Source organism: Ochotona princeps, chromosome 15, assembly GCF_030435755.1.
Source record: "Ochotona princeps isolate mOchPri1 chromosome 15, mOchPri1.hap1, whole genome shotgun sequence".
Lineage (NCBI taxonomy): Eukaryota > Metazoa > Chordata > Mammalia > Lagomorpha > Ochotonidae > Ochotona > Ochotona princeps.
In genome coordinates, this window is record NC_080846.1 from 55,326,216 (window position 1) to 55,351,394 (window position 25,179).

Consider the following 25,179-nt stretch of genomic DNA (forward strand, 5'->3'; position numbering starts at 1 on the left):
CTTGTGTTTGAGTTGATGCTGTGGTTTTAAGACCACTTTTTCAACCTGGAGGGGAAAAAGAGAAGTCCAAAAGTTAATGCTGCGTCTTTTCTTGACATCGAGCATCCATTAGTACATTCCCTTTGCTATATACATTTACCGGAATGTTAAATATTATAATGTGGATAAACCTATGTGAGGGTACTTCAAAACAGTTGCAGGACATAGAAATAAAAGTAAAGTTTACTTTGGTGTAGGGTTTTTTTTTTTTTTTTTCTGGAAGTGAGTTCTGCCTTGGCTTAGTGTATTCACAGCTCACTGCTCTCTTCCTTCCTCCCCACCCCCCAGGCTCCTCCCAAAAGAGCCTTTGCCACCAAACTCAAAATGGCACCTGATGTGGCACTGGTGGGTCCTGAAATCCACCCTGCATGCACACCTGTCCATCTGGGCTCCACCAATTTGGCTCTGCTTGTGATCATATTAAAAAAAAAAAAAAAACACTAGTGGGATCTACAGTTTCAATGGCTAGATTCACCTTCTGAGTTCCTGGGGATCTCCCCTTCCCACCTGACTGGGTGGAGCTCTGACTGTTGCTGGGGTGTCTGCTGAAGCACTGCTCTGCTGTCTTGCTGTTTCCCCATGTTCTTATTTTCCATGAGCCACAATTCTTGCTGTGAGCTCCTCAATCTTTTGTATGTTCATTTTCCTCTACCTGATCTTTTCTAATATTTTTATTTTATTATATATTTTTTAAAGATTTATTTATTTTTATTACAAAGTCAGATATACAGTGAGGAGGAGAGACAGAGAGGAAGATCTTCAGTCCGATGATTCACTCCTCAAGTGAGCCGCAACAGGCCGGTGCTGCTCCTACCTGAAGCTGGGAACCTGGAACCTCTTCCGGGTCTGCCACATGGGTGCAGGGTCCCAAATCTTTGGGCCGTCCTTGACTGTTTTCCCAGGCCACAGGCAGGGAGCTGGATGGGAAGTGGAGCTGCTGGGATTAGAACCAGCGCCTATATGGGATCCCGGCACGTTCAAGGCGAGGACTTAAGCCGTTAGGCTACGCTGCTGGGCCCAAGATCTTTATTTTATTTTTATTGGAAAGTCAGGTTTACAGAGAGAAGGAGAGATAGAAAAATCTTCTGTCCATTGGTTCACTCCCCAAGAGGAAGCAGCAGCCAGAGCTGAGCTGATCTCAAGCCAGGAGCCAGGAGCTTTTTCTGGGTCTTCCACATAGGTACAGGGTCCCAAAGCCTTGCGCCATCCTCTACTGCTTTCCCAGGCCATAGGCAGGGAGCAGGAAGGGAAGTGGAATAGCAAGGACATGAACCGGCACCCACATGGGATCCCAGTGCATACAAGGCAGCAAGGATTTTAGCCACTAGGCTACCGTGCTGGGCCTCTATCTGACCTTTTGATCCTTAGATTTCTGAAAGGCTTAATACCCAGGTTCTTAATTCTTCTTCCTCTGTCCGGTTCCACAGGACAGCTTCAATTAAAAACTTACACTCCAGGCGAGACTTCTCACTCACAGACTACCAACTCAAAGTTAATAGGCCTAGAATCAAATTCATGATATTCTCTCTATAAATGGCACCAACTGTCAATCAGAACCTCAGGAGGCATTCCCTATACTTCTCTTCTGCAGTCCCTCATCTAATCAATTTAAGACCTGTTTGTTATCGCAAATTTAAGCTGCTTCTCTCCACCTCTACACTTCTAGCAGGAGCCTTACCTTCAAGCGGCACCAGATCCCGCAATTTTCTTTGTAGTACACTTCTAACTGTTTTCCCAATGGATCCATTTTCTCTACATGGTCACAATGCTGGTGTCCTAAGCTCTTCCTTCCTCTTACTGTAATCTGAACCCTCTCCCTGGATGCTATTGAGTCTCAGTGGTTGTCTCACTGATTCAGTATGGACCACAGCTTCACACATTTACACTTCATGTTCCACATATATATTGAGGTACAATACTTCAAATCCAATGGGCTACTGCCATCTCCCCTGGGATGATGGAGTCAGGCAAAGACAACTCATTTTAATTCATTAGAACTAAATTTCTGCCATCTCCCAAATGCCCTTCTTGCAGTGTTATAATCTCAGTGAATCACTGTCCATCCCAGAATAAGCCACAAACCAGGCAAGCATCCCTGAAAACTTACCTTCCATACCAACTCCATCTCCAAGCCCTGTTGCTTTTTTTCTCCCACATTATCTCTGGAATTGGTTCATTCTTTTCTGTCTCCACCACCATTAACCTGGTCCATGCCACTCACACCTTCTTTCTCAGGCCTGAAGTCTACTCTGGCCAGGTACAGTTGTATGGACTGAGTACGGAAATGGGAATGACTTGAACAGGCAACACAGTGTAAGGGTTATTACCTATTTTGGATGGATAATAAACAGATGTGCGCTACTACACAGTGATAAGCACAGAGAAGGAGTAAAGTATGCTGAAGGGGGAAGAATATAGAGGACCAAGGGCCATGCTTTGCAAGAGGTGTGCCTATGGAGAATAAACTTGTGTAACATAAGGAAGTGCTTCACAAGAGATGTGGCTGCCTGAAAGAACAGTTCTGAATAGGAAAAACAAACAAAAAGAGGTGGGGAACCCCTGAGGTGGAGGCCTCCTTAGTGCACATGGGGCAGTCAGAGTGACCAGGGTCTTCAATGGGAAGGTCTCTAAAGGACACCAGGGGACTTAAGATTACACCCTATGAAATGGAGGCCACTAGAGGTTTTGAACATGGATGCAACACAACCAGATATACCCTTTAAATAGATCATTCTGGAAGGAAAAGAAATAGTGATGGTAGGAGGGGAGGCACTAGGGAGCATCTGAGTTCTTGTTGGGAAGGACAGAGGATCAGGAACAAGACCAATTCACTCAAATAAAACAGGGCTGAGTGTTGTTGGCACCAGTTTAACCAGCTAAGAAGAGTGCCTTAGAAATACTGTAAATGAATCCAGTGGGGCTTCAGCTAAACCTGCAAAATCGGGAAAGGATGCCCTCTCTGTAAGCATGTGCAGGCCCCGCAAGCCTCGCTGAGCACACAGTAGTCCCCAGCCAGCCCCACAGCTGACCACCTGAGCACCCCACATTGGCTTCCTGCATCAAAAAAACAAAACAAGGGAAAAAGACAAGGAAAAGCTATTTTTCGTTTGATTTCTGAGATCAGTCTTGGAATTTAAAAAGAATAGCTTTCTAGAACATTTCATATAGGCCAACTTTAGAGAAGTACAAGATGGCTTAAATCTGTTATCCTAGGGCAGCTGTGCCACAAAAGCATAAGCTCAGTGATTATATTTTGAGTTTATTTCTTAAGCAAGAGACCCACATTCTATCATTTCCTCCTTTCTCTCAATTCAAAACCTACAAACCTGAGAAGGCATTTGGCCTAGTAGTTAAGAGGCTGGATGCCCGAGTTCAAGGCCCAGCTCCAGTTCCTGATGTCCTGATGGAGGACAGCATGAGATGACTCAGCTGGTCATGTCCTTGCTACGGAGGCAGGAGACTCCTGGCTTCATTCTGGTCCATGCCTAACCTTTACAGGCATTCGGGGAGGGAACCAGCAAACACAAGGTCTCCCACAAGTCTGAATAAAGCAGGAAGTAAGGCATACACATCAAGGGCTGACATAGAAGTTTGTACGTGTTTTCTCCTTATTGCGGGAAATATCTCAAGTGAACATATTTTAAAAAGTATATTCAAGGACATTTAAATGGCTTGATTCAGACCAATTTTTCCAAGATATCAAGAATTCTAAAATCCTCTGCTTATTTCTTCAGCTATTTCCAGTCATACACTGGACAGTTCAAATCTCTTAGAGCTGTACCAAGGACTTACAATATGGCACCACCCAGCTTTTCAATCTCATTTCTGTCCTCATCTCCCCTGACTTTAGCCAGACCAGATTAATTATGTGGGTGAATGAACAATGTGCAATTCCTTAAGCACACTGTGTCTACTGAAGGAAAATGCAGCCTGCCTCTGAAACAACATAACAAGAAAGGGGATCTGGAGAGGTGATTACCACAGAGGAGATGGAACCGGGCCATTCCCTTCTGTGGCCACTGAGAACCCTCATGGCAGTTTCCCAGCCAACGCACCAAACTGCACCTTCTCCTGTCAGCAGACCATGGCCAGCAGGGACTCCTCAGGCACCCTGTCCCTCTACTCACCTGCAGAGGAGCCTCCGGGCACTTTCTTTTGCTACCTTCCAGGGATCTTCTCCTTGCCGTAACAGAGAGATGACCTTTGGCATGGAACATGGGAATCCTGCTCCTGGACAAAAAAACACATGCACACACACACAGAGTTGCTTTTGTTTTGACACAAACAGCAATTCCACATTTTAGCGAAAAAAAATCATAGGATGGTAAAAGGACTTGTAAGGGCTTAAACTGTGCCCTCATAATGTATGGAGATGTAGGTAACTTTGGTACAATTTAGTGAGGAAAATATGAGAAACATGAAGCTTCAGTAACTGATGGTGTATCTCTAGGTTTCTATAGCAGATGGAATGTTAGCGAGTAGACCGTACTAAAATTTGCAGCCATATGGAATGGTTTTGTCCTAAGAAACTTGTCTGAAATAAAAAAACACTGTCTGACTCGCTTTTAAAGATGACAGTGCGGGCCCGGCACAGTGGCCTAAAAGCTAAAGTTCTTGCCTTGAACGCGCCAAGATCCATTGGGCGCCGGTTCTAATCCTGGATGCCCCACTTCCCATCCAGTTCCCTACTGGTGGCCTGGGAAAGCAGTCAAAGACAGCCTAAAACCTTCGGACCCTGCTCCCATGTGGGAGATCTGGACGAGTTCCTGGCTCCTGGTTTTTGGTTGGCACAGCACTGGCCATTGCAATCACTTGGGGAGTGAATCATTGAATGGAAGATATTTCTCTCTGTCTCTTCTCCTCTCTCTATATATCTGACATTGCCATAAAAATAAATAAATCTTAAAAAAAAAAGAAAAAAAAGATGGCAGTGGTTGCCAAAGCGTGGACTGTGGGCTAAATCCAGAGCCTGTGTATGTACAACCTCGTGCAAAGAATGGTTGGGAAAAAATGAAAGAAGAGAAATATCACAGAGACCATATGTAACCTGAAAAACCTAAAATGTTTACTACCTTGTCCTTATAGAAAGGGTCTTTTTTTTTTTTTTTAAGATTTATTTATTTTATTACAAAGTCAGATATACAGAGAGGAGGAGAGACAGAGAGGAAGATCTTCCATCCGATGTTTCACTCCCCAAGTGAGCCGCAACGGGCCAGTGCTGTGCTGATCCGAAGCCAGGAACCTGGAACCTCCTCCAGGTCTCCCACATGGGTGCAGGAACCCAAGGCTTTGGGCCGTCCTCAACTGCTTTCCCAGGCCACAAGCAGGGAGCTGGATGGGAAGTGGAGCTGCAGGGATAAGAACCGGCACCCATATGGGATCCCGGGGCGTTCAAGGCGAGGACTTTAGCCACTAGGCCACGCCGCCGGGCCCGAAAGGGTTTTGACTCTTGGAAAAGACAAATGGGAAAAGCAAGTGTTACACTTAGAGGTTAGACAAAGCCCTCTGTCAGAAAATAAACACAGAATCCACAGGTGAATGTTGTGAAGTGAAGCATGCCATCATAGAGCAGGAAGAAGATGGCTTGAGCAATCAGATGCCAAGAAGGCAACAAGATGTTTTTAGTATCTGCTTACGCAGGCTGGATGTGTATAATCTGGATGAGGCAAACTTTGGCTAGTTTTTGCTAAATAATTATTTTAAATGTATTTATTGGAAGGTAGACACTGAGATAACTGAAGCCATGAGCTCGGTACTCAGTCTGGTCCCCACACTGGCGGCAGGGACCCAAACAGCTGAGCTGTCACCTACTGCCTCCCAGCTATGTCAGCAGGAAGCTGGACTGGAAACATACGTGGGGCTCAAACCCAGGCATTCTCCTATGGAAGCTGAAAGCCCCTGGGATGCCCACCTCAGCAAAAGCTTTCTGAAGACCCAAAGCTTTTATTCAGGAAAGGAGCTGTTGAGACCCCAATTTTCCATTCTTTGTCCACAGGGACGCTTCCTTACCCAGAGAGAGCACATTGTTGTAGTTGTCTAGCATCACATCCTGGTACAAGCTTCTCTGGGAAGGGTCCAGTTTCCTCCACTCGTCCCGAGTGAAGAGCACAGCCACATCCTCAAACGTCACGGACACCTGGAAGGACAAGTCACTCAGCTTACCCTGGACCACACTGCACCCATGCAGGAGCAGGCAGCAATGGGCAGGGAGACAGGCCACCCACAAAGAGCTTCTGACACTGTGCAAGGTTCTAAGGTTGCAGGCACGTAAAGGAACAAAACTGGCGATAAATACATACACAACACCATCCAGTGTGAAGGGCCTCTGTTAGCCACTATAAGGAAGATATAGAGGCACCGAGGTAACTGGTAGGGTATTAAATAGAATATTCTTTCTGAGTGTGTTTAAGAAATATATTGAAAAACTTAGAAATGTATATATTCTTTGACTTACCAATCACTGTATTAACAGTGCCATGTACAATCTATAAGCCTACGCTCATGCCTTAGTTTTTCATCCCTGTAACAAATGTCTGAACGGAGTCACTTATAGAAACCAAGATTCACTTAAGCCTATGGTCTAAGTTCAAAACTAGCGGGGGGTGTCTCACCGGCTTGGTCTCTGATGAGGGTGATGGATGTGGGAGGCATGTGGCAGATCACGTGGTGTGTCAGGAAGCAGAGAGACAGAGAGCAAGTTCATCCCTGTAGTTTGTATTTGTCTGTCGCTACGTAGTTTCAAACATGGGGCTATACCCTAGCAACTCAATGCAATAACTTCCTCTGGGTCCCCTCTTTACATATCACAACAAATGAGTTTGGGACTTAAACTCTCGCATGAGTTGGGTAGCCAGATTGTGTTCAAACCACAGCAACACAAGAGGTCATTTATGGTGTCAGCAGTAACAAAAAGTGAAACCCACTTAAATGTTTATTGTTGGAGGTTAGGTTAAATAACTCACTGGGACTACCTGTGCAGCTACTGAAGTGTGAGGACAGTGGCTATGAAACTTAAAAGAGCTGTGACTTATTAACTATTAGATGCTTTCTATGAGCCAGTATTAGCCTTATGCTAATATTTAGCATTTAATATTTAATCTTCATAATGATATTACAAAGAAGGAGCTATTATTGCCCTGATTTTATTACAGAAAACATGAAGTCATAGAGAGGAGGATATTATTCAAGTCGCAGAGGTGGTCAGTGGCAGAAGTGGGGCTGCAATACTGTCTTAGCTTCCTTTTTTTTTCTTTATAAGCCACTTTTCATTTTAATTCTATAAATCCAACATACCTAGTGCTCATATTTTCTATTAAATAAATAGTGTCATCTTAGTGAAGTCTACATACTGATGGCCTTTTTAAACACTTTTAAAAAGATTTATTCATTTTCATTGGAAAGGCACATTTCCAAAGAGAAGGAGAAAAGCAGAGAATAGGCTTCCATAGGTTCCCTCCCCAAGTGGCCACAAATGGCCACAATGGCTGGAGCTCAGCTGATCCAAAGTCAGGAGCCAGGTGCACTCTGGGATGCCAGCACTTGGAGCAGGAGGATTAGTCAGTTGAGCCCCTGTGCTGTCCCCCACCCCCACAGAGGGTCTGTTAACAAAAGAAATAAGGCACATCAGGATGGATAAGTTGTGGGGTGATCCACAAGATATATTTTAATTTTCCTCCCCAATACTAGGCTTTTTCTAACAAAGATCTCCAGATGATAAGCTGTCTTTTGTCAGGTGCACGGCAAATCTCTCGGAGTCAGCTGTGGCCAGTGTAGTGGCTCAACAGGCCAATCCCCTGCTTTGCAGTGTTGGTATGCTATTAGGGGGCTGGTTCCAGTGCCAGGTGCTCCACCCCCTATCCACCTCTCTGCTTAGGGCCCATGAAAGCAGCAAAGGATGGCTCAAATCTTCGGGACCTTGCACGCACATGAGAGACCTAGAAGTGGCTCCTGGCTTTGGATCAGCAGAGCTCCAGCCATTGAGGCCATTTGGGGACTGAACCAGCGGATGCAAGGCTTCTCTCAGTCTCTCCCTCTCTCAGTAAATCTGTCTTTCAAATAAAAATAAATAAATCTTAAAAAAAAAGACTGTCAGTGGGTTTAATTCTTATATCTCTCTCTCTCTCTTTTTTTTTTAAGATTTATTATTATTGGAAAGCCGGATATACAGAGAGGAGGAGAGACAGAGAGGAAGATCTTCCATCCGATGTTTCACTCCCCAAGTGAGCCGCAATGGCCGGTGCTGCGCCGATCCGATGCCGGGAACCAGGAACCTCTTCCAGGTCTCCCACATGGGTGCAGGGTCCCAAAGCTTTGGGCCATCCTCAACTGCTTTCCCAGGCCACAAGCAGGGAGCTGGATGGGAAGTGGAGCTGCCGGGATTAGATCCAGCGCCCATATGGGATCCTGGGGCGTTCAAGGCAAGGACTTTAGCCGCTAGGCCACGCTGCCGGGCCCAATTCTTATATCTCTCTTTAAATAGCCTCCACAGGGCAACCCAGACATTTAGAATAAAGCCTTACATCTTTTGGAGGTGTAGAACTAATAATAACTTCAAATAACTGCAACTACATTGAGGAACTCAAACTGGCATTATTTTATCAGGGAAGATTACTTTTTAAAGAAGATTTATTTATTTATGTGGAAAATTGGAGTTATAGGGAGAAAGAAAGAGTTGGGGATCCTCCATCCGCTAGTTCACTCCCTAAATGGCCACCACAGCAAGGGCAAGGCAGCGCTGAAACCAACAGCCAGGAACTTCATTCGCGTCTCCTAAAGGGGGTGGAGGGCCCAAAGACTCGGGTCACATGCCACCGCATTCTCAGGCACAGTGACAGGGGGCTGTATCACAAGCGGAGCAGCCAGGACTCAAATAGGCACACGTCACATGCAATAGCTTAGTCTATACCACAATGCTGCCCTCACTCTCACCTTTTAAAAGGATTTATTTATTTGAAAAAAATCAAAGATTATGAGAGAAAGGGAAAGACACACACTGGTTTACTCCCCAGATGGCCTAAACAGCAGGGATGGGAGCTAGGAGCTTCATTGAGGCTTCCTACATGAGCGGGAGGGACCGTCCTCTACTGCTTTTCCAGGCTACTAGCAGGGAGCTGGATTAGAAGTAGAGCAGCCAGGGCACAAACTGGCACCCACAGGGGACGGTAGCATCACAGGCAGCGGCTTTTAGCTGCTGTGACACAGTACCGAGCCCTAACTGTAGAGTAGCCTTTCAATGCTTACCTCAGAAGGTGAAGAAATGAAAGAGACAATGTACGCAACAGAGATGAATGGTGGTGGCACCTAACAATGTACTCACAGTACTACTGAATTATATACTCCAAAAGGGTTAAAACGGCACATCACATGTATGTATATTTTTCCAAGATAAAAAGGTTAACATGGTAAGATGTAAATAAATGCAGAGGTCATTCTGAGGGGTGTTGACAATCACCTCTAGATGTTGAACTCTAACTGATTTCACTTTGTTGTTTCTAAGTGTTGTGAAGCAGTATTTGGTTATCACCCCATTCCTTGGGATCTGCAAAGGGACGCGTCTATCTGTAAGCTAGTGACTCATGTGACGGCTGGGGATAGGGGCTGAGGGTGGAGCTGGCTCCAGTCTCATCAATCCTGCCAGAGGAAGCCAAGCTTCCGGAAGAACTCAGATGCCCAGTTCCGGTAGTCTCCTGAGAGCTGAGGGGAGGGAGATGGCCTGCGCCCACAGCACACGGGTCTCTCATGCTGTGCTGCTCTCTGTGTTCTGTGTGGTTATGTTTTACAACAAGGCAGCAAATCCAAGCATTTCCTCCCGTCCCTGATACTGATTTTTGCCATTTCTGCAGATGGTGTATTTTTAAATGCCATGTTTGGAAATAAAGTCAGATGGAAATTTCACTTTTAAAATTCCTGTTTTGTTACTTTGTCTGCTATGTGAGAGCAGGGACCCTTGGACCCGGCCTGTGTCGCAGTGCCCCGTTTGCAGAGGTGAGCTCAGGGGATGTGCGGCCACACCTGCCAAGGGGCACGCCTTTCTCACCTGGCTGAGGGTGTGGCTCTAACCCACAGCACTGGGTCCAGGTTCCCTCACAGAGGAGGAGGATTTCATTTCCCTCTCCTCTCTCGTGGACTCAACTTTGTTTCCTGTACCAGTTAATTTTTCCAACTTTTAGTCGAATAAAGACAATTTCCTAAGCGAGAAGTCCCAGAAACTGTTCCAAACTTTTTTAAAACTTGAAAAATGTCGAGAAAGGAGCTAACAGGGTAGATTTGAATGTCACTGGTGGTTTAAATTTCAAGCAACCTGATAGGGGTTTATATATATTTCAAACATTATCTGATGGCCTTCTGTGCTGGCGGCTAGCCGGACACTGTAACTCACGGATCACTCAGGAGAGACTGCAGGGGCATTCCTCTTGGAGCAGAAGGGTGCCTTGGGCAGCTACTTGGCTTTTGTAGCATTTAACTTGAAAACTGTGTCTGTGGCTTTAGCTTTGTGTCAAGTGGAGTGCCCAGAAGTAGCCTGGTCTGTAAATTCCATGACTCCAGGTGAAAATCCTTGCATATTAAGGTTTCAAAGAACCTTGAAGTCTCTGAGATAGCTTCATAAACTGTCCGTGTCACAGATTACAAACATCTCAACTCTAGTTTTGAAAATGAAAGTTCTTATCATTAGAAACATGGCTTTACTGAAGCATTTGAAGAGTGGAAAGTCTTGGGGACTGAGCCCTTCAACCTGTGAGGGCTGATGCCGTCAAGAGTTAAAACTGAATTGACCAACACAATGCCCGGCTTGCGTCACTGCTCTAACATTGCTGCTTGCTTGGTGGGCGGGGGAAAAACCCACATGCCTGCTGTCCCAAATGCGGAGGGTGGAGCAAGGGACTAAGTTCGTCTTCTCTCTTCATAGGCCTTAATATTTTTTCTCCATAGGTGTATTTTATTAGGAACATGTAATACACATATGTAAAAAATCCAATAAATTGTCATGGGGGAAAATAGAAGAAATGACCTTTCCCCTAAAATTTTTTAATAATCTGGCTGGCAGACAAGGCAGAAGCATTCCTAGGTATGAACAATGCAAGCTTTCTAGCTGAGAGGTCAACATGCTATCTCCCAGTTCAGTTTGAGACACACGAACCAGGACAGGCCCAGGACAACCCACATTCCAGCCACATGCTTTAGGGAAGTGGCAGGACCGTCATCCCATCATCTCCCTGGGAGCCCAGCACTGTTTCTCTCTCGTTTTAAACTTCCTGTCCCTGGATTTGACACCCAAGTCCATTTGGTGCTGCAGCAAGAGCATTTAGGCAGGATACCTTGAGGGTTTCCGGCCAGCTCACAGGAGAGCAGAAGGAACAGGGAAGTCTCAAAAAGAAAAAAAAAAAAAAAATATATATATATATATGTATCAGTTCAAAAATAAAATGCCAGGTCCTGGCTGCAGCCTCAGCAGATCAAACTTCACCACATTCTTGGTTCTAAAAGGTTCGGGAACATTTGGCTGGATTGGGATCTTCTGGTCTGAAGGCTGTGCCAGAGGACTGGCTGGGTGGCCCGGCATGGAGAGAGGGCCAGGCTCACCTGAGGCTGAATTTGGGTCACCTTACTTCCTTAGCAACTCTGTGTCATCATGTGCAGAAAAAACAGGAATCATAATAATTGCTATACCACTGTGAGGATGAGAATGAACAAACAGAAATTCCTCAGGAAGCCCGCCCCTCCATCACAGCGGACAGTCAGTAAGCAGCAACCGCTACTGTGAGTTGAGAACGGTCAAAAAGGAGCAGGAGCGTGTACTCCCTAGGACCCAGACACACTATGCCAGTTCCTGTCAACATTGACACTAGCCCAGCAACACCACTCGGCTGTCACAGCAGCCACTGGTGGAGCAGCACTAACCCCCCAAGGTCCCCTCACAGGGGCAGGCGTGGCTGTTGCTCACATTTTCCAGGGAAAGAGGCAGGGCATGGAGAGGTGGATCTATTTGTTCAAGGCCCACACATGCTAACCGAGGAGACAGGTGGGTTAATCGCCAGCCATTGGGCTTCAGAGCTGCGCTTCCTAACTGGGGCAGACCTTCAGTCAGGAGACCTCTGCAACCCATTGCTGCAATGTGGCCATCTTTCGTCACCCCGTTGCACCTGGAAGGGATGACCCCCTCACTGCCCCAACGGCAGGTCAAAGTTTTGAAGACCATGGCACAGCCAAGCCATATGGCCCAGGAAGTCAGCCGGGAGACTTGTGAGAGGTTTGTGAGGAAAAGCGTTGTCTACTCAGAGAAGAAACACCCTAGATACGATGATCCTGCACTCACAAAGGCGGATGCCGCCCGCAAGGTGAAAGGACTTAGCTCCTGAACCCCTAGACAACAAAACAGCGCCCTTCCCAAGCATTGGGCCAGGGACCCCAGGCCTCCCCACCTCAGGCCTCGTCTTCCTCTGCTTCCCAGTCATCTTCTCCTGGGATCTAGCCAAGAGGGGGGGAACAGGTGCAGCCTGCAAGGAGGAACTGAAAGAAGAAAAAGGGACGCGGGGAAGAAGCCCGCTTTGCTCCACTCCATTTTCGGAGGCAGCGCAGGGGGATGACCATGGATGACCGGGAGTGGATGGAACCAGAGAGTGGCCGGGCCAGCCCCATCCGCAGCAGCCCCACAGAGCGGCTGGCACTGCTGGCAGCTCCATGCTAGTGCCCAGGAGACCAAGGCCAGTGCGGGTCCACCGGGACTGCTTGCAAGCACCTGTGACAGCCGCCTCCCCGAGCGCCTTTCCAGTTCCTCTCCCACCCACAGAGCATCTGGTAAAGGAAAACAGGGGCTTTTCTATGGGCCCAGAACCGAGGGCCAGGGTCCGGGCATCGGGTGCCGAGGGAGCCTCCCCGTCCGCTCGCCCCCGACCAGCGGCTGGACCTGCAGGAGGAAGGGAGCCCCTGTGCTCCCCGGGGCGCAGCGGGACGGCCGATGGCCGCGGGAGACAGGCCCGGGGGCCCCCTCCGCTTGCAGACATCCTGCGGGCCGGTTCTCTGAAGCCCTGGCCCGCCTCGCCGCTCACCTCCCCACGCGCTAGGCTCCTCCCCGGCCGCGATCCGCTAGCCCGAGGCTCCAGAACCGGGCCGCGAGGCGTCGGCCGCTAGACGGCTCCCGCCCCGGCCACCTCAGGCCCAGGAGCCGCTCGGCAGCCGCAGGGTCCTGAATGGACGGGGAAAGGCTGCTAGTGCCGCTGGGAAATGTAGTCCGCGGGAGCCGGAGGATTCGGGGAAATGTAGTTCTCTGCAGTCGCTCGCTGCTCCCCAGTGGTGGAACCCAGCTCCAGCACTCCAGTGGACTTCCAGGAAGCGGGCAGCCTGCAAGGAGGGGGACGGGGGAGGGAGTGGTCGTTCTAGGTGCCCAGAAGGCAGCACATCAGTTTTCCTTTACCTAGATCCTTTCAGTTATAAAATGTGCCTTTTAGAAGATTTGATAAACACTGAAAAGGCAAAAGAAAATGCCCTTGGTGTCTGTTTGCAGAAAGAAATGGCTAACTTTTTAAGAGTAAAGATTCATTTATATGAATGAAGAGATAGTTATGTCGATCTATCCACCTATCTTCCATATACTGTTTCACTGCCCAAATGGTCACAGTTGCTAGGGCTGGGCCGGGTTAAAGCCAGGATGCGCAGACTTATCCAGGTGGCCTAGGTGGGTACAGGGACCCAAGCACTTGGGCAATCTTCCAAGGCTTTCCCAGGCACATTTTCAGGGAGCAGGGTTGGAAGTGGAGCAGTTGGGACTCAAGCTGAAACCCGTAGGGATGTCTATGGTTTCACTGCCATACAACACCTTAATGAACTCCTTGTAACAGCTCTCTGAGCCTCTCTTAGCCTTTGCTTCACTTTGGCTCTTGTTTTATGGAATATTGCAGATGGCACTTGTAACCTATTTTGGATTTTTCCCTCAGTGGAATATGCCATTGAGACCAGCATTTAGCAGTTCGAAGTTTGACCTCCTGTAAGACAGCTTGGGCAGGGAGCAGGCTCCAACTCCTAACTCCAGCTTCCTGCTAACACATATCCGGGGAGGCAGTAGAAATGGCTCAGTGGGGCCCTGCCATTTGTCTGGGAGACCTGGGTTGAGTGTTTGTTTCCCAGCTTCTGCCACGGCCCTTTTGGGCATTTGGGATGAGCCAACAGGAGGGAGGACTCTGACTCTCTGCCTTTCAAATAAGTATATAAAAATTTTTTTTAAAAAGGATATATATGGATCATTTTAATTTGCTACCTCAATATTCTTTCTCAGTAGTGTTTTTAATGGTCTTACTACATTCCATGGTAGTTCAGTAAATTTTTAAAATCATTAAAACTAAGACTATTTAGTTTAATATATTTAAGCCCTATTGCCAGCTGTATCAAGGTGAATTTTCTGTGTTGGTAGTCTAACTGCAATATTATTATTTTCTCAAACTATTTGGAATTGAATTGCTGGCTCAAGGATTGGCAGAATGCAAGGACATTTGAGCACATTGCCTAGTTCACTTCCTGGAAGATCTTACAGTTTATGTTTCCATAATATTTGTGCTAATCAGTGCCTAACATCCTTTCCTAATGTGGGGCTTTTTAAAATGTTTATTTGGTAGAGCACATAATTATTTTGTTTTAAAATATAATCCAGCATGTTAAATTGGGGCAATAATGGGAAATGTTTTTATATGTAATTTTATTACTTGTGTGACTAACTCTATCCTTTTATGTCTTGTTTTGTTTTGTTTTGTTTTTTATGAGCCGGTTATGTTATTCCTTGAAAGTCTTATACATATACTTGCATGTGTGTGATTTTATTTATTCATCTGAAAATCAGAGTGACAGAGAGAGGGAGAGACCGAGACTTGAGAAACTTTCCATCTGCTGGTTCGGCTGCAGCTTGCCCAGGTCTGAGCCGGAAGCCTGGTGCTCCACCCAGCTGTCCGATGCGGGAGGGTCCGAGCACTGGAGCCATGACCTGCTTGCTCTAGGCAATGTGAGCCTAAGAGCTACAGCAGAGCGGTACAGAGACCTTGAGATGAACTCCCTGTAGAGTTACATGGGCCATTTCCTAGGGAAATGTTCAAATTTTTGTTTATCCCATCTATGAGAATACAGGCATTATAACAAATTACAGACTATAGGCAATGAAGAAGCGTGTAATATAAGAAACAAGTCCAGTAGAAATGCTATTAAAAGTGCTGTTATACAACGTACGCATGTTTGTGTGTAAGATCAGAAAATGAAATAACCCTTCTCATACCAATGAAAATACAAGCTATATAGCAAAAACTGATGAAGACACATGATCCGGTGCAGGGTATGATCGTAAACACCCCATAACTGCCCACACACGGGGGAAAGCACTGGCAGTCCTTCCTAATCCTAGCTGCTTTCATGACCTTGAGATGGATTCATTTTCTTTGTAGTTTTGCTGCTCAATGGCGTATCCTTATGCAATAGTTACACTCGTTACTATTTTTATATAATAAAATCATAATCTGTGCTTATTGTGTTGTTTTCCAAACCTCTCTTCATTTCACCCGCCTTACTGCAACATAGCTTTGCCTGCTGTGTAGATGGAAATTGGCTATTCCAAGGCTTTAGCTGTGTTAGAGCATGGCAGCTGGTGCAATCTAAGCAGTTTCCTTCCTCCCTCCCTCTTTTCTTCCCTCCTTCCTTCCTTCCCTCCTCCCCCCCCCCACTCTCAGATTCTTTGTTTTTATCGGAAAGGCAGATTTATAGAGAGAAGAAAAGACACAGGAAGAGCTTTCACATGCCAGCTCACTCTGCAACAGCCGGAGCTGAGCTGATCTAAAACCAGGAGCCTCCAAGTCTCCTGCAACAGCACAGGGTCCCAAAGCTTTGGCCTATCCTCTATTGCTTCCCCAGGTCACCAGGAGGGAGCAGCCGGGACACAAACTGGCACTATATGGATCCTGGTGCTTGCAAGGTGAGGATTTAGTCATGAACCAACTGTTGCATCAGAGCCTATCTGAAAGTATTATTATTGTTTTAGGGATTTATTCTATTTTTACTGGAAAGTCAGATATACAGAGAGGAGAGACAGAGAGGAAGATCTGTTTGTTGGTTTACTCTCCAAGAGGCCACAACAGACTGAGCTGAGCCAATCCAAAGGCAGGAGGAGTCAGGAGCCTCTTTCCAGGTCTCCCATGCAGGTTCAGGGTCCCAAGGCTTTGGGCCATCCCCGACTGCTTTCCCATGCCACAAGCAGGGAGCTGGATGGGAAGCAAGGCTGCCAGGATTAGAATCAGCACCCATATGGGATCCCAGTGCATGCAAGGTGAGGACTTTAGCTGCTAGGCTACCATGCCAGGCCCTGAAATTGTTTTTGTTTTTGTTTTTTTAATATTATTTATTTGAAGCAAAGTGTAAGCCCATCTGCTGTTCATTTCATAAAGCCCTGCAAATGGGGCCGGCACTGTGACATAGTAGTTAAGCCTCCTGCAGTGCTGGCATCCCATATGTGCATTGTTTACTGTCCTAGCTGTGCCACTTTCAATCCAGCTCCTTGGGAAAGCAGTGGAGGACGGTTAAAGTCTTTGGGCCTCTGCGCCCATATGGGAGATACAAAACAAACTCCCAGCTTTGGGTTGGCTCAACTCTGGCCATTGCAGCCTTTTGGGGAGTAAGCCAGTGGAAAGTAGCCCTCTCTGTCTCCCCTTCTCTTTGTAACTCTTCCTTTCAAATAAAAACAAAATTTAAAAAAGAGAGAAAAAAAAAAGCCCTGCAAATGGCCTGGCTAAAGCTGGGACCCAGAGAGTCAATTTTGTCTCATGTGGAAGGGCAAGACTGATGATTTTAGTCATTCCCACTGCTTCTCAGAGGCTGCATGATCAGGACTCTGGAGTCAGGAGCTAGAGCTGAGAAGCAAATACAGGCACACAGATGTGGGCCTAGTACATCTTCACCATTAAGCTAAATGCACCTGCCTAAGACAGCCTTTTGTTTGTTTGTTTGCGTTTTTAGCTTTCCATTACAGCAAATTTCAGACTTGGATACATTTTCTAATACAGCCCCTGGGATTTCCCTTATTCCCTCCCCAATTCACCCCCCCTCACTGGGTTCCCCAATATCATTACTGTTTTTTATAAACAGTCATATGTCCATCATTGCATGCATTGACTATGGTAGAGAGTCCAGCATCCTATTGTCAAGATATAGTAAACAGTTTCATTGGGAATCCATCTTTAGTCTGGAAGTAGAGATGTATACTGCATTGTATATTCACATCTGGATATGATACTCTCCATTACAGAGTTATTATACATCCCCTTAAATGAAAAGCCACAAAACAAAGTCACCAACAGGAAGAAAAAAGAAATTAACAACACTATGAAGTTAGATAATATAGTACTGAATGACTAATGTGTTATTAAAGAAATAAAAAAGTAAATCAAGAACCTTCTGGAAGAAAATGATGCTGCTGTATCACACTGACACATTGAAGAATATAATAATGAGAAGAAAGTGTTTTGAAGAGATGAAACTAACGAATAAAATCAAAATCCATGAGATGTAGTTCCACGGATCTTTGTTGGTGAGATATGTCTCCTGTAGGCAACAAATAAATAGGTTCTGCTTTTTAATCCAGTCTACTAATCTATGACGTTTGATTGATGTGTTTAAGCCAATTACATTCAGGGTTAATACGAACAGGTGGCAATTTGATCCTGTCATTTAAAAAAATTTCCATAATCTATTTTTTTTAAAAGATCTTAGTTGATTAGGGTACAAAGGGTCAAGGACTACAGGGAAGTGGGTAATACCATTGTTTCCATACTAATATTTTTTTAGGGGAGGGAGAGAAACAAAGGGAAAAGCCCCACCCAGCCTCCAACCCATCCTAGGTCCCCAATGTGAGGCATGCTCTGAGGGTCCTGCTCAAGCAGTTTTGGTAGTTCAACTACTCTGAGTTGCTGCCAATCTCACCATTCCCATCACGAGGAAACCTATTCAGAATCCACTGGCTGACATAATCTCTTCATGGTTGGGGTTGTGAGATCAGCAGTTCAGGTGGAGGATTCTCCAAAGAAACCTCATCTGAGATGATCTCAAACCTGATTTTGTGTGAATTTGCCAGTACAGGGTATGGCACAGTTTGTCGCCCCAATCAGCTTATGCATATGCTTGTGGTTGCAATTGCTGGGTCAGTTCTGTTTCCAGTCCTGTCTTCCACTTGAATTAATGGGTGTTGTACTCCAGCTCGATCCTACCCACTTCATGCTCGGTCCTCATGCAAACCAGTGGGAGCTGCAGCCCAGTCGGGGTGACCGCCATATTCCCACCAGCCCTGGTCCCTACCCTGCTTCCATGCATGCTTGTTCAGTCTGTCCCACTTCCCATTTTGCTCTGGTACTTGTCAATGGGCATTGAAGCCTAATTCAACACAACCAACCTACTATTCAGCCCACACACTTATTGGCAGGTGCCTTTCTGTCTAGCCACCCCTGCCCCTGCTCCTGTCCTGGGTTTTGTGCTCTCCAGTGGGAGTGGTTACCCATGAGGGAGGTGCCCACTATCTCCCTACTAGGCCACACCAACTTCTGGATTCTGCACTCTCCAGGTGGTTCTGGCATTAAACTGAACAGAATTGGCCCCAGTGCCAATCCCTCCCATCTGATGATGTGGCAAAGCCCAACCAACCCTCACCCACTCTAGTTATTTCTTGTGCCAGTTGGAACAGTCATCCCAATCTGGCCCTTCCCCAATCTAGCTCACATGAGGCACACAGGTGTTGTAGCCCTGCCAGGTCTGATCTGCCCCCATCCCAACTCATGCTGTCCAGTGGGAGTGGTGGTCCAGTAGCGGAGCCCACATTCCCCTGCCAGCTCTGCCTCCTGTCCCCCCAGGTTCTCATGTGTGCTGTTTGGGCACTGCAACCACATCTGGTTCGCCTCACCTCATCTTGGCATTCCTTAATGTGCACTGCTATGTGTTACGACCAAAACTGGCCTGACCCACACTCTGCTGGTGCTCGGATTCGCCAGCGGTTGATGTGAACGGGTTCAGCATGGTCTGCTCCCCACCAATGCCATATGTATGATGGTGGGTATCTTCCTTTCGCCTTGTCTGGGTTGCTCCATATCATGGTTCTTGTGCTCACCTGTAGGGGCTGTGTTCTGACAGAGGAGTTTTCCATGTTCCTCCTTCAGAACCTCTCCCTATGCCAGGTCTTGTGCATACTGGCAGTTCCATGGGCCAGCCCTCATTGCTGGCCTTCAATCCATTCCAGTTCTTGGTGTTAACTATTTCACCCGAGCCAAGGCTTGTCCATACCCAGACACTGCTCACACATGCCTCAGTAGTGGCAGAGACTCAGCCTAGTCCGTCCTACATCTACCCAGGTTCTCCAGAGTGCCAGATGGTGCTGGCATCTAGCCCAGTTTGGTGCACCCAACCCCAGTCCACAATTCTGCCTATGGAGATTGCAGCCATATCTAGACCAGAACACAGCCCCCACTCCAGCTCCCGCACCCTCCCATGGGAATCCCAACTCAGCAAGGGTGTACTCTCACAGCTCCCCAACCGAGTCTATTCCCAGCCCTAGATTGTGTGAGTGCCAGTGGGTGCTCTGACCCAGTTGACTTAGCCCCTCACCTGTATCAGCCTTTGCCTTCGATGCTGTGCTGTAGTATCCTTGCCTCATGAAGACTAGTTGGTGTAAAAGCCTAGGTCCAAATGACATGTACTCCATCCTGATTTCTTTTCTTTTTTGTGAGTTGAAGTTTGCTTTCCCTGCCCAGTCTGCCCCCTTCCATTTGCAGCTCGGCCCACCCGACATCCTATTTTAGGATGCACCTTCGGGTGGTGCTGCCTTGACCTGCCCAGATTGCCATCGGTTCCTTTATCCATATGTGATGTCAGGTGCCATGGTCACTCCTAGCTTAGCCCATTGCCACCCCATCTTGCGAGCTAACCTGTGGGACTTGTATTTCCACAGGGTTGGGACCACACTTCCCCCAGAGTTTACCCCCGGACCAAGTTCTCTTGCGTGCCTGTTAGTGTCTTGACCCTGCCAAATGTGACCAGCCCACTATTCCACCACCCAGTCAAGTAATGGGGTCAGACAGGCCCCATCCATTGCTTTGGTGTGGGCTGATGTGTGGCAGTCAGTGATGCTCTATGCTAACAGCCCATCTCAGGCTTCCTAATTTGGCTGGCGAATCAGTCTGGTCCAAATAGATCTTATGGACACTCCCGTCCAAACCAGCAGGTCTCAGTCCCCATGCTTGCCCGAAAGTTTCATGACCCTGTTACTGGGAATCACCCAGACTTCATCTCTCACCTACACTAAAGCTGGCCTTATTCATGGGTGTCTCTAAGGAGCAATTTCATATCCTAAAAACCCCAGAGCTCGCCGATGGGTGGCCAGCAAGCAGAGCCTGGCACATTTGATGCACTGTCCACCCAAAGCCAAGGACTCAGTCACTGCCTTGCAGCAGTGGCTTTGGCCTGAGTACCCAGCCTTGGATCTGGCCCGGCAGGGGCACCCTCCACCCCACAGCCACAGCACTGCAGAGAGCTGCAAGCTGCCCCCAACCCCAAGGCCCCGATCCCTTGATCCTGTCATTTTAACAGCGGGTTGTTCATTGATTTAGTTTTCTGTTATTTTATTGGGATGTTCTTCACATTTACCTTTACATATATAACTATATAACCATATATAGTTATATATATATGAAGTTAAAATTTAAAAATATATGTTTTAATTTTAGCTTCTTTTAAAATTATTGTTATCTTTCTGATACAGTTCCATAGGCCCTGGGATTTTCCCTGTCCACTACCCCCACCACACCATTGAATTCCCCTATATTATTACTGTAGCATAGCTCTTCTTAAACAGTCACATGTTCATCATTGTGGGCATGGACAGTGGCAGAGAGTTCAGTATCCTATTGTCAATTTACAGTGAATAGTTTCATTAGCAGTCCATTTTTGGTCTGGAAGTAGAGATACACCCTGCACTGCTTCCTCACAACTGGATATGGTAGTCTCCATTCCACAATCACCACACATCCCCCCTCCTAAATGAACGGCAACAATACAAAATCAACAACAGGAAGAAAAATACAAATTTACAATACCATGAACTTCTCAAGATGTTCAACAGTTCTGCAGTGCTGGTGATTCCACCACTTCAATCATGATGAAATCTTTCCCGAATCCACTGGCTGCTATAGTCCATTTCAGTGTCTCTGTCTGCCCAGATCTTCACAGCCAATGCTTGGCTGGGTAGTTGATCAGTTTGCCCTGTCCTCCATCCTCTGCCATGGTACCAAGTGTCCTCTTGAGGATCCAATGTACTGCCACAGGCTCCATGTATACTTGATTATGTTGTCCACTGCTCCATCTGATCTACTGAGGAGGCCCAGTTCTGACACATGCACTCCCACAGTCAGCCCATGGAACCTGCAATTCTCTCCATGGTTGGGGTTCTGAGTCCAGCAGTTCAGTTGGTAGGGAATCAGCAAAGAAGCCTCATCTGAGGCCATCCCAGACCTGATTCTTGTGTGTGCTTGTCAATACAGGGTCCAGCACAGTCTGTCACCCAAATCAGCCTATTCACACACTCATGGTTGCAATTGCTGGGTCAGTTCTGTCTCCAGCTCCATGTTTTAAACAACTCAATGGGTTTTGGAGCCCAGCCCGATCCTGCCCACCACATACTTGGCTTTCATGTAAACCAGTGGGAACTGCAGTCCAGTTGGAGCGACCTTCAATAACCCATACCACGCTCGCCACTGCCCTGGTTCCCATGCTTGCCAGTATGTACAGCAGACTTGTCTGGTCTGTTCCACATCCCATTCTGCTCTCAAACATGGTGATGAAAATTGAAGTCCAGTTCATCCCAACCAGCCTCACTATCCAGTCCACACCGGTGCCAGCAGGTGCCACCATCTGTCTGAGCCATGCCTGTGCCTGAAAGAATTTAGTCCCTGTGCCTGCATCTGCCATCTGATACTGTGGCAAAGCCCAAGAAATCCACAATCACACTGGCTTATGTATGTACTAGAAGGTATAGTCAGCCCAGCCTGGCTTTTCCCTGACTCAGCTCACATGTAGGCCATCAGATGTGGCATTGTCTATGCCCCCCAATGATGGACATATGATGTGCATGAAAAACTATACTTTAGTAATGATATAGGGAAATTTGGTGGAGGGGGGAATTAGTGAGGGGATAAGGGACACCACAGGAGCCTATGGAATTGTATTATCAAATGATAATCATAATCATAATAAATAAATAAAAGAAAAAAGAACTAAGTTAAAGATAACAAAATAAAATAAACAATAAAAACTAATTGCATTTATGTTTCTTTTAAATATTTATTCATGAGAGTTACAGAGAGAGACCCTGTGCAGATCCTTAGTGGCTAAAGCCGTTGACATGCATGTGCCGGGATCCCAAATGGGCCCTGGTGTGTGTCACCATGGCCCTGCTTCCCATCAAACTCCTTGCTTGTGGCCTGGGAAAGCAGGACGACCCAAAGTCTTGGATCTCTGAACGTGCATGGGAAACCCGGAAGAGGCTCTGGGCTCCTCACTTTGGATTAGTGCAGTTTCAGCCATCATGGCCACTTGGGGAATGAATCATCGGACAGATCTTCCCCTCTGTCTCTCTTCCTCTTTGTATATCTGATTTTCCAACAAAGAGTCTATATTAAAAAAAAAAAACACTAATGAAAAGAAAGAGGGGGAGAGGAAGAGAGAGATTTTCTATTCACTGGCCTACCCTCTAGATGGCTTCAATGCTCAGACCTCAGACCCAAGCCAGGAAATCGCTGGTGGCTTTAGCACACTACGTTGTAACATTAGTCCCATCAGAGACTGTTGGACTACTCTTTCTGTTTCTCTGATGAACCCTGGACTACTACAGAGCACTAAATGCAACTACCTCAAGTTGCGCTTGTGCTTGTGCACACACGGGACTCAGTGCTGTGTCCATGGGAGAAAATTGAAACTCAGTCTGCTCATCATGCCTGGAGAGGCGAGACTGACAGCAATTCATAACTGGTGAACTAGCAAAACCACTTGAGCAAGAATCTCCCAGCATGCCCCACATCCGGAACCTGGGGTGGGTGGGAAACTGGGTGGGCCTTCTCCCTCAATATCCCCCTTTACCTCACATACATGAAGGAAACAATATGGAAATAATAGTCTTACCCACTTTGCTATAGCCCTTGAACCTTTGTACCCTAATGAAGTATGTAAAGATGGTCAAAAATGTAATAAAATAAAGAAAAAAGAAACTCAGTCTGAATGTGCAGGCAGTTTTTACAAAATCATATGGGGGTTGGAGAAGCTTATTGTGGTTTTATAGGATGTTTGACTCCATAGACAAACAAGTGATGGGAGATTGCACTAGGAACGTGTTATTAAAGCAACTAGCCTTTGATAATGTCAATGAAGACTTTTCAGGCTGCTGTTCCAGAAATGAGACAGAAGATCTTATAGGTTAACTGAGAGCCTGCCACAACATTGGGACATTCAAGCATCTTGCCTGCCTAGCAGCACTTGAAACATTTGCTATACAAAAGAAAATGAATGCCAACTGTTGAAATCGTGGCAAGCTTGGACATCTTCCCAAACAGTGCTGAATGCCTCCTTTAACTCATACAATGCTCTGCTTCGTCCCGGTGCAGTAGCCTAGTGGCTCAAGTCTTCAGCTTGCATGGCTGGGACCCCATTATGGCACTGGCTCTAAACCCGGAGGCCCTGCTTCCCGTCCAGCTCTGTGCTTGTGGCCTGGGAAAAGTGGTCGAGGACGGCCCAAAGCCTTGGGACCCTGCACCCATGTGGGAGACCTGGAGGAAGTTCCTGGCTATCGCTTCTGATTGGCTCCTTACTGGCCATTGTGGTCACTTGGGGAGTGAATCATTGGATGGAAGATCTCCCTCTCTATGTCCTCCTCTCTGTATAGCTGACTTTCCAACAAAGAGTTTATATGAAAACACACTAATGTAAAGAGAGAGGGGAAGAGGAAGAGAGAGATTTTCTATTCACTGGCCTATCCTCTAGATGGCTTCAATGCTCAGAGCTCAGACTCAAGCCAGGAAATCGCTGGTGCTTTTAGCCCACTACGCTGTAACATTGGTCCCATCAAAGAAGTTCCTTAACATGTATCTCCTACTGTTTCTGTTTCTCTGATGAACTCCGACTCAAAACCACACAGCGCAGCACTTTAAACGTCAGCTTCAGAGTATAGACATAACGTCTGGAGATCTGAAAGTGGGAGATCTGTTCCCGGACTTGGAGGGAAAAGGAGCAAAAGATCATGAATTGTTCTGTTTCAGAAAACGCTGGAGGAACGCTTTTTTCCTCAACTTACATTAAACCTTATGACTACTGGGAGAGTTGTACACTCCTCATTTGTTCCCCTTCCACCATGTGCTAAGGCTCTTAATACTTGCATTTATTTATTTTGAAAGGCAGATTTACACACACACATGCACACACACACACACACACACACACACACACACACACACACACACAGATCTCCTATACCCTGGTTCACCTCCCAAGTGGCCACAATGGTGGCAGCTCAGGCAAGCACTCAGGAGCTTCATCTCTATCTTCCTCGTGGATGTAGGAATCTAAGTTCTACACTTGATCTCAGCCAAGAAGCCGAGAAGTGAAAGGAATCCAAGCTCTTGGGCCATCTTCTGCTGCTTTCGCAAATGATGAGCAGCAGGGAGATGAGTTGCAAGTGGAGTAGGCAGGACTTGAACCAACACCCATATGGGCATGTTGGCTTAGCAGGCAGTGGCTGAATGCATTCTGCAACAACTGCAGCCTCGAATTGTCTAGTTATGTCTCCCTCTGAAATGTCACACTTTTCAGGTGACTTCAAATCTGTGTCTTTGGTTGGTCATTTCTTGGAGCCAGTGTTGGGATAAAGCAGGGTGAAATCTCACTGTCTTCAATACCAGAACCCATATGGGCACCAGTTCATGTCCCAGAAATGGACATCGGATCCAGCGCCCTGCCAATGACCTAGGAAAAGCGGCAGATGATGCCAAACTGCATGGGCTCCTGCACCCTTGTGGCAGACTCAGATCAAGTTCCAGAGTTTTTATTAAATACTAGTTTTAATATTGTCCACGTAGTTGAGAGGCATGCATG

At 46.7% G+C, this 25,179-nt stretch overlaps 1 protein-coding gene across 1 annotated transcript; it reads right to left on the reverse strand.

Moving 5' to 3' along the window:
• Window positions 1-26: 26 nt before the first annotated feature.
• On the reverse strand, window positions 27-12,539 carry LOC131482009 (zinc finger protein 354A-like). The gene is made up of 4 exons (XM_058673154.1): window positions 12,459-12,539; window positions 6,049-6,175; window positions 4,167-4,269; window positions 27-45 (listed from the first exon to the last, which is right to left on the reverse strand). The coding sequence occupies exons 1-4, from the start codon at window positions 12,489-12,491 to the stop codon at window positions 27-29; spliced, it is 282 nt and encodes a 93-aa protein (XP_058529137.1). The 5' UTR covers window positions 12,492-12,539.
• Between the last annotated feature and the right edge of the window lie 12,640 nt (window positions 12,540-25,179).